The 13,756-nt window shown below is 42.5% G+C and overlaps 1 protein-coding gene across 1 annotated transcript in view; it reads right to left on the bottom strand.

Moving 5' to 3' along the window:
- LOC143807533 (scavenger receptor cysteine-rich domain-containing protein DMBT1-like) overlaps positions 1-13,756 on the bottom strand; it is a 430,549-nt gene that overhangs the window by 376,341 nt on the left and 40,452 nt on the right. The window contains exons 2-3 of the mRNA XM_077289172.1: positions 10,315-10,347; positions 1,504-1,818 (exon numbers count right to left, since the gene is read on the bottom strand). Coding sequence (XP_077145287.1) covers positions 1,504-1,818; positions 10,315-10,347 — 348 coding nt within the window. The remainder of the gene's footprint in view (positions 1-1,503; positions 1,819-10,314; positions 10,348-13,756) is intronic.

The following is a 13,756-nucleotide window of genomic DNA, read 5'->3' as shown; positions in this document are numbered from 1 at the left end:
AAAAAATGTTCCAAAGAAAATTTTTTTCTGAAAAAAGTAAAATGTTCACTTTTTCCTTCCACATTGCTTTAGTTCTCGAGAAGCACAAGAAGGGTTAATAAACTTCTTGAATGTGGTTTTGCGCAACTTGAGGGGTGCAGTTTTTAGAATGGTGTCAATTTGGGGTATTTTCTGTTATATTGACCCACCAAACTCACTTCCAATGTGAGGTGGTCCCTAAAAAAATGGTTTTGTAAATTTTGTTGGAAAAATGAGAAATTGCTGGTCAAATTTTAACCCTTATAATGTTTTAACAGAAAAATATGTTTCCAAAATCATACTGATGTAAAGTTGACAAGTGGGAAATGTTATTTATTAACTGTATTTTGTGACACCACTCTCTGATTTAAGGGTACAAAAATAAAAATTTTGAAAATTGCTAAATTTTCTAAATTTTTGCCAAATTTCTGTTAAATAAACGCAAGTTATATCGAATAAATTTTACCACTATCATGAAGTATAATATGTCCCTAAAAATCATGTCAAAATCAGTGGGATATGTTGAAGCGTTCCAGAGCTATAACTTCATAAAGTGACAGTGGTCAGAATTTTAAAAATTGGCTTGGTCATTAAGTACCAAATTGGCTCTGTCACTAAGGGGTTTGAAAGCAAAACATAAGAAGTCCTGTTTTCAGTTTACAAAAAGCTATGTAAGGGACACAGCTAGCATGTTGAATAAAGTGATTTAGTCAGATGAGACCAAAGTAGAACATTTTGTCCTAAATGCAAAACGCTATGTGTGGTGGAAAACTAACACTGTACATCACCATGAAAATACCATCCTCATCGTCAAGCATGGCAGTTTAAGCATTATGCTGTGGAGATGCTTTTCTTCAACAAGGACAGGGAAGCTGGTCAGAGTTGATGGGAAGATTGAAGGAGCTAAATACAGGGCAATCCTGGAGGAAAACCTTTTAGAGGTCAAAAAAGACTTGATACTGGGGCATAGGTTCAGCTACAAGCGCCAATAAAAAGGTTTAGATCAAAGCATATTCATGTGTGTGAATGGCCCAGTCACAGTTCAGACATTGAGAATCTGTGGCAAGACTTGAAAATTGCTGCTCACAGGCGGTCTCCATCTAATCTCACTGAACTAGAGCTAGTTTGGGAAGAGGAATGGTCAAAAATGTCAGCCTCTAGATGTGCAAAGCTGATAGAAACATGCCCCAAAAGACTCGCAGCCGTAATTACAGCAAAAGGTGGTCCTACAATGCATTGTCTCAAGAGGGCTGAATATAAATTCAAATCACAATCTTCTAGAAAACCATGTATCATTTCCTTTACACTTCCGCAAAAATTACATTTAAGTTTGTGGGTGTAACGTAAAAAAATGTGAAAATATATATACTATACTATGGGTAGTTGATGACGTCACTGCTGCTAGTCCAATTTTTATACAGGATGAAAACCCTTTTAATGGCTACAATTTATTGTGAAAAATGTGTAATGTAAAAATGCATTTACCTGAGCAGATAACCCCTGCATCTTCATGGGCTCGGCAGTCATGTTTCCCCCACTCTCTATGAGAACACTGCCAAAGGTACTGTTCATTGCCAGCACATGTCACGTTATCAAGCCACATTTTTCCTGCTCCTTGGCCAAAATATGAGTTGTGTAGTGCTTCAACTGCTTTTCCACAGTTTAGCTGCCTGCACACAACATGTGCATCTTTGATGTCCCAGCCATCATCGCATACTGTTCCCCAGGCATTCTCATAGAAGATCTCCACATGACCAGCACAACTGTCCCAGCCACCCACAAGTCTCACAGGAAAAATGTCTAACAAAAAAAAAATCAGTTTACTGTACATTTTTCTCCAGATTTTTCAGCTACTCATTTCTTTTACTATACAGCAATTGACAATATTCTAAAGCACAGCCTTATTTAAGTAAAGTAATTGAGTTTCCTTACAAAACTTCCTTAAAACAATAGTTATTATGTAAGTTCTAGTCAATAACTGATACTGAAGAGATTATATTAATTTAAAGGAGTTTTCAAACCCATAGTTTCAAAGAAAATATGGGAATAGCAAAAAATTATGTACACTTGCCTCTCTATATCTAAAATACCACAATTTTCTAATTCCATACCTTAACCTATTTTTTATAGTTATCTTTACAGCTCTATGCTAACAGTTATATTTGGAAAAAGAAAGATCAAAAGTGAAAGTATTCTGATTGTACTAAACAACCCTAGGAAATGCAAAACAATTTAATTTATTTTTTTTTGCTTTTATATTTTTTTAGCCCTCAAAGACCCACAGTTTTTTATTTTTCCTCCAACCTATCTGTATGAGGGTTTGCTTTTTCCATTTAGAACTGAAAATTGGGAAAAAAAATTTGGGGATTAGTTAAAAAAGAATAGTAAAAAAGACCTGGTAAATATGAACCACAAGTCAATATGGTTTTAGTGACACCAAATTTATGTTTTATTAATTAAAAATTTGCAAAGAAAACATTTTGTTTCATAGAGAGAGTTGTATAAGGACTTATTATTTGAAGAACAAGAGCACATCTGATACCGGCTCTGTACGGAGCTGTTTGGCAAATGTTGCTAAAGAGGTACCATAAGTAACATGTACAGTGGGTACGGAAAGTATTCAGACCCCTTTAAATTTTTCACTCTTTGTTTCATTGCAGCCATACATTCCAAAAAGTTCATTTTTTTCTCATTAATGTACAATCTGCACCCCATCTTGACTGAAAAAACAGAAATGTAGCAATTTTTGCAAATGTATTAAAAAAGAAAAACTGAAATATCACATGGTCATAAGTATTCAGACCCTTTGCCAGGGCCGGACTGGGACTAAAATTCAGCCCTGGCATTTGAAGTTACACAGGCCCACTTGTCACATGGTGACTGTATAATATCTTTGTACACTTGTAGGCAGGGCCGGTTTTAGGCAAAGTGGGGCCCTAGGCAAAGTTTAAAATGGGTCCCCAAATGCTAACATATTGCACATCACACAGAAGCCTTTCGGTTGTATTTACATGCGCTGATCTCAGGACGCTAAACGAGTTTGATCGACAATACTGAAGTTGTTCAACGCTTGTTTCCCGGCCTCTTTCCACCAGCTGAGGAATAATGATGAGACAGAACGATCACTAATAGATCACCATACAGTATCATGTTTTCAGCAGCACATCTACAGTTTACACTGGCAATGTGCTGCTGACAACAAGGCTTTTTGTTCCAGCAAAAACAATCCGAATATGCAGCATTTTACTTGTTTAGTAAAATACACCCCATAGTCCTCCATATATTATAATGTGCTCCATAGTCCTCCATATAGTATAATACACTCCCTATAGTCCTCCATATATTAAAATACACTGCTCAGTCCTCCACATAGTATAATACACTCCTCATAGTCCTCCATATAGCATAATACAATCCTCCTAGTCCTCCATATAGCATAATACAATCCTCATAGTGCTCCATATAGTATAATGCACTGCCACAGTCATCCATGTAGTACAATTCACTTCCCATAGTATAATGCACCCCATAGTTCTTCATATAGTATAACGTATTCCCCATAGTCCTCGATACAGTATAATGCAGCCCACATATAGTATAATGCAGCCACCCCAGAGTATAATGCAGCCACCCCAGAGTATAATGCAGCAACCCCAGAGTATAATGCAGCCACCCCACAGAGTATAATGCAGCCACCCCAGAGTATGTAACCCCCATAGAATATAATACAGCCCACCTCCCCATAATATATAATGTAGCCCCCCATAGAATATAATGCAGCCCCCCATAGTATATAACGCAGCCTCCCCCATAGAATATAATATACTCCCCATAGTATATAGCAAAGGCCGCATATTATATAGCACAAACCGCATAGTATACAGCACAGCCTGCATACTATAGCACAGCTCGCGTAGTAGATAACACAGCAGTATTCAGCACAGACCACACAGTAGTATACAGCACAGTCCACACAGTAGTATACAGCACAGCCCACAGAGTAATATATACAGCACAGCCCACAAAGTAATATATACAGCACAGCCCACAGAGAACTATATACAGCACAGCCCACAGAGAACTATATACAGCACAGCCCACAGAGAACTATATAAAGCACAGCCCAGAGTACTATATACAGCACAGCCCAGAGTACTATATACAGCACAGCCCAGAGAGTACTATATACAGCACAGCCCAGAGAGTACTATATACAGCACAGCCCAGAGAGTACTATATACAGCACAGCCCAGAGAGTACTATATACAGCACAGCCCACAGAGTACTATACACAGCACAGCCCACAGAGTACTATGCACAGCCCACAGAGTACTATATACAGCACAGCCCACAGAGTACTATATACAGCACAGCCCACAGAGTACTATATACAGCACAGCCCACAGAGAACTATATACAGCACACAGTAGTATACAGCACAGAGCACAGCCCACAGATAACTATATACAGCCCACAGTAGTATACAGCACAGAGCACAGCCCACAGAGAACTATATACAGCACAGAGCACAGCCCACAGAGAACTATATACAGCCCACAGTAGCATACAGCACAGAGCACAGATAACTATATACAGCCCACAGTAGTATACAGCACAGAGCACAGCCCACAGAGAACTATATACAGCACAGAGCACAGCCCACAGAGAACTATATACAGCCCACAGTAGCATACAGCACAGAGCACAGATAACTATATACAGCCCACAGTAGTATACAGCACAGAGCACAGCCCACAGAGAACTATATACAGCACAGAGCACAGCCCAGAGAACTATATACAGCCCACAGTAGTATACAGCACAGAGCACAGCCCAGAGAGAACTATATATAGTACAGAGCACACAGTAGTATACAGCACAGAGCACAGCCCACAGAGAGCTATATACAGCCCACAGCAGTATACAGCACAGAGCACAGCCCACAGAGTACTATATACAGCCCACAGTGGTATACAGCACAGAGCACAGCCCACAGAGAACTATATACAGCCCACAGTGGTATACAGCACAGAGCACAGCCCACAGAGAACTATATACAGCCCACAGCAGTATACAGCACAGAGCACAGCCCACAGAGAACTATATACAGCCCACAGTGGTATACAGCACAGAGCACAGCCCACAGAGAACTATATACAGCCCACAGCAGTATACAGCACAGAGCACAGCCCACAGAGTACTATATACAGCCCACAGTAGTATACAGCACAGAGCACAGCCCACAGAGAACTATATACAGCCCACAGCAGTATACAGCACAGAGCACAGCCCACAGAGAACTATATACAGCCCACAGTGGTATACAGCACAGAGCACAGCCCACAGAGAACTATATACAGCCCACAGCAGTATACAGCACAGAGCACAGCCCACAGAGAACTATATACAGCCCACAGTAGTATACAGCACAGAGCACAGCCCACAGAGAACTATATACAGCCCACAGCAGTATACAGCACAGAGCACAGCCCACAGAGAACTATATACAGCCCACAGCAGTATACAGCACAGAGCACAGCCCACAGAGAACTATATACAGCCCACAGTAGTATACAGCACAGAGCACAGCCCACAGAGAACTATATACAGCACAGAGCAGTATACAGCACAGAGCACAGCCCACAGAGAACTATATACAGCCCACAGCAGTATACAGCACAGAGCACAGCCCACAGAGAACTATATACAGCCCACAGCAGTATACAGCACAGAGCACAGCCCACAGAGAACTATATACAGCCCACAGCAGTATACAGCACAGAGCACAGCCCACAGAGAACTATATACAGCCCACAGCAGTATACAGCACAGAGCACAGCCCACAGAGAACTATATACAGCCCACAGCAGTATACAGCACAGAGCACAGCCCACAGAGAGCTATATACAGCCCACAGCAGTATACAGCACAGAGCACAGCCCACAGAGAGCTATATACAGCCCACAGTAGTATACAGCACAGAGCACAGCCCACAGAGAGCTATATACAGCCCACAGTAGTATACAGCACAGAGCACAGCCCACAGAGAGCTATATACAGCCCACAGCAGTATACAGCACAGAGCACAGCCCACAGAGAACTATATACAGCCCACATCTCTTCTCTTCCTCCCCTCACCTCCTCCGAGAATGGCCCCACAGTCCAGAAAAAAAAAAAACTCTCCTCACCTCTCCTCGTGCCCAGCGTTGCTTCCTGGTTCCTGCTCCTGTCTCAGCAGCTGCAGTCTGCCCGGGACACAGCAGGTGCGCGATGATATGACATCATCGCGCACCCGCAGTGTCAGAGGCAGAGCGGGGAATGATGGGAGAGGAGCGTCTGTAGACGCTCTCCTCCATCATTGCATTCAACTGTACCGGCGTCTATACGCCGGTATAGTTGAATGCGACGGCGGGGGCGGCGGATTGAGCGGCCCACCACTGGCACCGGCCCTTCTGGCATTTGCCAGAAGTGCCCTATGGCCAGTCCGGCCCTGCCCTTTGCTCAGTATTGAGTGGAAGCACCCTTTTGAGCAAGTACAGTGATGAGTCTTCTTGGGAATGAAGCAACAATTTTTTCACACCTGGATTTGGGGATCCTCTGCCATTCTTCCTTGCAGATCCTCTCCAGTTCCAAAAGGTTGGATGGTGAACGTTGGTGGACAGTCATTTTCAGGTCTCTCCAGAGATGCTCAATTATGTGTAGGTCAGGGCTCTGGCTGGGCCAGTCAAGAATAGTCAAAGAGTTGCTCTGAAGCCACTCCTTTGTTATTTTAGCTGTGTGTTTAGGGTCATTGTCTTGTTGGAAGGTGAACCTTCAGCCAAGTCTGAGGTCCGGAGCACTCTGCAAGAGGTTTTCATCCAGGATATCTGTGCACTTGGCCACATTCATGTTTCCTTCAATGACAACCAGTCGTCCTGTCCCTGCAGCTGAAAAACACACCATAGCATGATGCTGCCACCACCATGTGTCACTGTTGGGATTGTATTGAGCAGGTGATGAGCAGTGCCTGGTTTTCTCCACACATACCACTTAGAATTATCACCAAAAAGGTCTATCTTCATCTCATCAGACCAGAGAATCTTATTTCTTATTGTCTGGGAGCCCATCATATGTTTTTTTTTACCAAACTCTATGTGTGCTTTCATATGTCTTGCACTGAGGAGAGGCTTCACTCTGCCATAAATGCCTGACTGTGGAGGGCTGCAGTGATAGTTGACTTTGTGGAACTTTCTCCCATCTCCCTACTGCATCTCTGGAGCACAGCCACAGTGATCTTGGGTTCTTCTTTACCTCTCTCACTGAGGCTCTTCTCCCACGATTACTCAGTTTGGCTGGATGGCCAGGTTTTGGAAGACTTCGGGTGATCTCAAACTTCTTCCATTTAAGGATTATGGAAGCCACTGTGCTCCAGAATGGAACCTTGCATTATGGAACCTTGAGTACTGCAGAGTACTGCAGAAATTCTGTTGTAACCATGGCCAGATCTGTGCCTTGTCATAATTCTGTCTCTGAGCTCCTTGGCTATTTCTTTTGACCTCATGATTCTCATTTGGGCTGACATGCACTGTGAGCTGTGAGGTCTTATATAGACAGGTGTGTGCCTCTCCAAATCAAGACCTATCAGTTTAATTAAACACTGCTGGACTCCAATGAAGGAGTAGAACCATCTTAAATATGAGTGTCTGAGCAAAGGGTCTGAATACTTATGACTAGGGTTGAGCGACCTTAACTTTTATAGGATCGGGTCAGGTTTCACGAAACCCGACATTCTTAAAAGTCGGGTCGAGTGAAATCGGCCGATCCTATAAAAAAGTCGGGGTCGGCCGAAACCCGAAACCCAATGCACTGCAATGGGATACTATGGTTCCCAGGGTCTGAAGGACCTGGGATCCATATTTAAGTGTAAAATAAAGAATTAAAATAAAAAATATTGATATACTCACCTGTCCGGCGGCCCCTGCAACTTACCGAGGGAACCGGCGGCCTGCTTTGGTTAAAATGAGCGCGTCCAGGGCCTTCCGTGACGTCATGGCTTTGTGATTGGTCGCGACGGCCCATGTGACCGCCACGCGACCAATCACAAGCAGCGGACGTCATTCTCAGGTCCTAAATTCCTTCACGCGCTGATTCTTAGGAAGGAAGGCTGCTGGAATGAAGCCGAGGGTGAGTATATTCCTATTAGGTATATACTCACCCTCGGCTTCTTTCCGGCAGCCTTCCTTCCTAAGAATCAGCGCGTGAAGGACCTTAAGATGACGTCACGGCTTTGTGATTGGTCGCGACGGCCCATGTGACCGCCACGCGACCAATCACAAGCCGTGACGTCACCGCAGGCCATTCACGCGCTGATTCTTAGGAAGGAAGGCTGCTGGTTAGTACCAGGGCGCGTCAGAGGGTGAGTATATCAATATTTTTTATTTTGATTCTTTATTTTACACTTAAATATGGATTCCGATACCGATTCCCGATATCGCAAACATATCGGAACTCGGTATCGGAATTCCGATCCCAGATTCAGAAGATCGCCGACCTCATGGCCGACCCCACACAGGGGTCGGGTCGGGTTTCATGAAACCCGACTTTGCCAAAAGTCGGCGACTTCTGAAAATGGCCGACCCGTTTCGCTCAACCCTACTTATGACCATGTGATATTTTAGTATTTCTTTTTTTAGTAAAATTGCAAACATTTCTACATTGCTGTTTTTTCAGTCAAGATGGTGTGCAGAGTGTACATTAATGTGAAAAAATGAACTTTTTTGAATTTACCAAATGGCTGCAATGAAACAGAGTGAAAAATATAAAGGGGTCTGAATACTTTCCATACCCACTGTACATATTTATTATGTCTGTTAGAATATAATATCCTTTCTTTGTTTTCCCTCATAATGAAAGTTAAAGAGTTTCCCTTTTGAAAAAGAGAAGCATTATCAAAAAGTAATGCAGTTTTCTCATTTATTTTGTGTTATCAGTTTTCACCAATTTCAAATTCGAATTGAGTTACTGATTTGGCTTTTATCCTAAGTCATATTGCAAGACTCGTTAAAGGGTTGATTGTGACTTGTAGGATTGCTACTTCCAACAGGTGGCACTATAGAGTCTTCTTTTTCTCTGAAGAGGCAATTTGCACACCAATTTTTTTAAGACATTGGATAACAATGAATGTTAAGCTCCAAATTGCTATTTCATTGAAATCGAAGAAATGCTTTTCAACATATGGCGATATTAAAATAAATCAAAAACATATTGCATCTTAATTGCTTTAACTAGATTTCACCCCCAGAAGTAATTCCCCATTCAGAAAAATGCTGCTCCATCTCGGACTGCCAGAGGTTTTTCATAACCACTATGATTGATGAGAGCATGAAAAAGAAAACTGTGTGGCTGTAAATTTAGAGCTGCACAGTCCTCTCTCTCCACTCCCTGCACTCATATGTACAAAACAGGAAGCTGAACAATATTCAGCCTCTTTTTACAACATGGACTTCTTTAGAGCATGGGTAGGTGAGTAACTCATAGGACATCAGGTAGTGAATGAATAATTAAGCCTATAAAAGGGGGAAAAATGACTTGGGAGGAATATGTTTACATATTTGAGCAGGAAGAGAAAGAACCTCATAGTAGAATCTCTCTCTAATAAGTCATGAAGCTTAACATTTGTTACTATATTTAAAATGCTTATGGGGTAATAAAATGGATGTCCTTAATCTGCCTATTGAGAATTATTTGTAAAGATAACTACTTATATTAACAATGGATGGCACTGAGGGGTGTCATCACTATGTTCCTGATAATAAGTGATGACAACCCGGGGCGCCATCCATTGTTAATATAAGTAGTTATCTTTACAAATCAATCACAATAGGCAGATTAAGGGCATCAATTTTATTACCCTATAAGCATTTTAAATATAGTAATTAAAGCGAAGTTTTATGGATTGTTAGATAGGGATTCTACTATGAGGTTCTCCTCTTCATGGTTAAACCCCCTATACTAACCATTTTTCTGCACTTGACCACTAGAGATATTGTTAGCAATTCCAATATAAGCATTGCAAAGCTAAGCGTTAATTGTAATAGTTTTTTTTGAGGGGGGGTGTAATTATAAATTTTTTTTACAATAGGAATTTAAAGTATGAGTAAAATATTATGTTTGTGCTGTTCTATAGCTTGTCATAGAAAATTTAGAAAATTGTATGAACAGAAATAAGAGAAAAGGGTGCTTATAGCAATACCAATCACACAAATTATGTTTGTCTACTGATTTTTTTTCATAGTAATCTATTTAAAATGTACCTACCCTTTGACTGCTGTGTCGGGAGAGTATATACTCCTGAAGAGAAAACAATGAAAAAACTTAAACTTTTTAAAACCTTATGATATATAGTAGCATTATTACATCTTTAGATGCTGTTAATGAATGTACTAGATTGTGTTTAGTCAGAACATACAATATATTTGATTTCACATATACAGCCCCCTTGTTATCTTTTTTATTCTCATCAAATATGTGTTAAAGAGCTATGTTGAGTCACATAATGTGAAAGAACATAGAAGATTTTATGGGGTATTTAAAATCATTGAATAAATGTATTTCTTTAAAGAACGGTGATTAGAAACTTGAAATAATAAAGATGAGCAAATTGATCAAATAACTTCAAATTGCCCAATATTTTTTGCTTGTTTGGTGGCTGAAAAAGCCTGTAAATTTTGAGAATGGTAGGTGTAAAGTAATTTCCCTGCTGAGTCATGGGAATATGCACAGTTGAGCATCCATAACTGTTATGACTGCACAAGCATGCGGGTAGCAAACAAATTACAGGGACAACAGCCTGAACCTGATAGATCCCTGTTCAGAATAGAAAATGCTCTACTTTGATCCTGGTTTGTCCCTACCTTACCATGGAGGTTGGTACCCTAAGATAAGCAATGGCAACCCCACTTGTCAGCAGCTCACCCTGAATGCCCCTAACAGCTCTTAGTATAGCTAAGCCTGTGCAACACCTCACTGGTGGAAATAGGTTATACACTAAAAACTGCAACTGACCCTGCCGATTCCTGAACAGACTAAATATCCTGACTCAGTGCTCCCTAGTGGAGCCTGCAGATGCAGAGATAAACCTAACCACAGACTAAGAGATGGCAACTCAGACCTAAATTGGCTAAAAGACACGAGTTGCTTCACATTCTTCCGAAAGAACTGGAGGGCAGAACAGAAAGTGAATTACCTACAAGGAGAGAAGGGTGCTGAACAAAGGAAATATCCCAGAGTGAATAAAGTAAATAACGAAATACCAAACAAAGAGTAAAGTAAGTACTGTTAACAAATATACTGCCTACTTCCTAAAGATAAACAGAAAATATCTGCAAAGTATAGCAAAGAAGCAGCAAAGCCAAAATCTTAAGTTGGAATTTCACAGACTGGGTCCAAACATCAATAGAATGTCAGAACATCTAAATGAATCTGTGACGCCCCAGGGTCCTGATTGTCACAGTGGCATTGCTTTCCTCATGGGGAAAGTGATGTCACGCATGGAAGTGATGAAGGATTCCTTTTCACGGGTATTTAGCAGATACAACACCGTTCTGACTCCAGGCCAGAAGGGGGAGCTCTACACCCGATTTCAGGGGAACTGCTCTCTCTGGTCGGGAGGAGGAGTTAGTTGCCAGGCAGTTGCTAGGCAGTTAGGAAGAGTTGACAGTTGGTGTCGGACAGCAGACTGGAGCAGTCTGAGGCAGAAGGATGGGTGAGGGGCCGTACAGCCTGAGGTGCCATAGCTCCTACATAGCGAGATACAAAAGGAAGAACAGCCTTTAGCTAACATGCCGGAGCTTTAGGAAAAGGACAGAAAAAACTTTAACAGCCTCAATAGACCAAGAGGAAAAGTCAGTACCATTCTTGGTAATATCAGTAGGATTGACTGACCAAAATGTTCTTAATGAACTTATGATAAAAATGAGCATACTCTAAGAACTATCACAGTTCACCAAGCGGACACTCACCAGGAAGCTTGGGGGTCAGGGCAGCTGGGAGAGGAAAGGAACAGTCTTACAGAGCTCCCGAGCAGAGTGACATGACAGTTTAGGAGAACGCTGCAACAGGACCTGCGGCACGTGACCGCCGGTCAGAGGAGATGGAGGCGGAGCCTCCGCAGGTCTGCAGCGTAGGACAGAGGAGTGTGGCGGCAGCACCAGGACCCAATAGTGGTAAGCGCACAGTGGGGAAGAGAAAGGGGGAAGTCAAAAGAACGCCGAGGTCAGGGATACCAGACAGGAGGAACAGTACCTAAAGGGGCATGCAAAAAGCGTAACCAGGGAAAAGCAGAAGTCAGAGCCGAGAGAGCAAATACAGTGCAAATTCAGAAGACAGAATCACAACAGGAAAACAGAACCACACAAACACACCAAAACACAGGCACAAAGCACAGACACAACGGGGTCGACTACCTCAGCCGAGGGCAAGAGTATAACCGACAAGGCATGGAACCACAGAGAGGCTATAAAAAGCCTTACAAAAGCAAAAGGGAGGCTACCAAGATTAACCCTAGACACACCATATTGCTGCATGACAAATAGAACTACGACAAAAACCTCTGTAAATCCTTATCCGTTGATTGTATCCAGTCAAGGATGGCCTGTACCTTATCAGGATCCATCTGACCACTATCATATGACCTCTGTGGGAGAAGAACTTCACATTCGTTCTAAGAAAAAACACCCTCAAAATCCTGAGCAAAATTAGGAGGAAGAGCTCCGATCGATGACAAGGCTTTAGATAAACATCTTGAAAAACACTTTCATGCACAAATTCTCAACCTTAGAAGTAACATGAGTCTTGATAAGAGGAGTACTATCAATTGCAGATACTTGAACAGGATGACTTAAGGCCCCGTCACACACAGCAACGCTGCAGCGATACAGACAACGATGCTGATCGCTGCAGCGTCGCTGTTTAGTCGCTGTGTGGTCGCTGGGGAGCTGTCACACAGACTGCTCTCCAGCGACCAATGATGCCGAGGTCCCCTGATAACCAGGGTAAACATCGGGTTACTAAGCGCAGGGCCGCGCTTAGTAACCCGATGTTTACCCTGGTTACCAGTGTAAAATGTAAAATAACAAACACTACATACTTACATTCGCGTCCCCCGGCGTCCGCTTCCTGCACTGACTGAGCGTCGGCCCTAACAGCAGAGCGGTGACGTCACCGCTGTGCTGTGCTTTCACTTTCACTTTACGGCGCTCAGTCAGTGTGGGAAGTGGACGCCGGGGGATGCGAATGTAAGTATGTAGTGTTTGTTTTTTTTACATTTTACACTGGTAACCAGGGTAAACATCGGGTTACTAAGCGTGGTCCTGCGCTTAGTAACCCGATGTTTACCCTGGTTACCAGTGAAGACATCGCTGAATCCGTGTCACACACACCGATTCAGCGATGTCAGCGGGACCTCAACTACCAAAAAAAGGTAAAAAGGTCCAGGCCATTCCGACACGACCAGCGATCTCGCAGCAGGGGCCTGGTCGCTGGTACGTGTCACACATAGCGAGATCGCTATTGAGGTCGCTGTTGCGTCACAAAACTTGTGACTCAGGAGCGATCTTGCTAGCGATCTCGCTATGTGAGACGGGGCCTTTCGAGTTGCAACTGTGTACCTACACTTGAAAGCCAAGTCACTGTCAATGACATCTAAGGAGGATCCTGAGATTTTTGACTTTCTAAAGATACTTCTATATTATTAGAAGTA

The sequence above is a fragment of the Ranitomeya variabilis genome, chromosome 2, assembly GCF_051348905.1.
Source record: "Ranitomeya variabilis isolate aRanVar5 chromosome 2, aRanVar5.hap1, whole genome shotgun sequence".
In the NCBI taxonomy this organism is placed as follows: domain Eukaryota; kingdom Metazoa; phylum Chordata; class Amphibia; order Anura; family Dendrobatidae; genus Ranitomeya; species Ranitomeya variabilis.
Note: the sequence above shows the minus strand (reverse complement) of the source record. Positions and strands in the feature narration are given on the sequence as shown.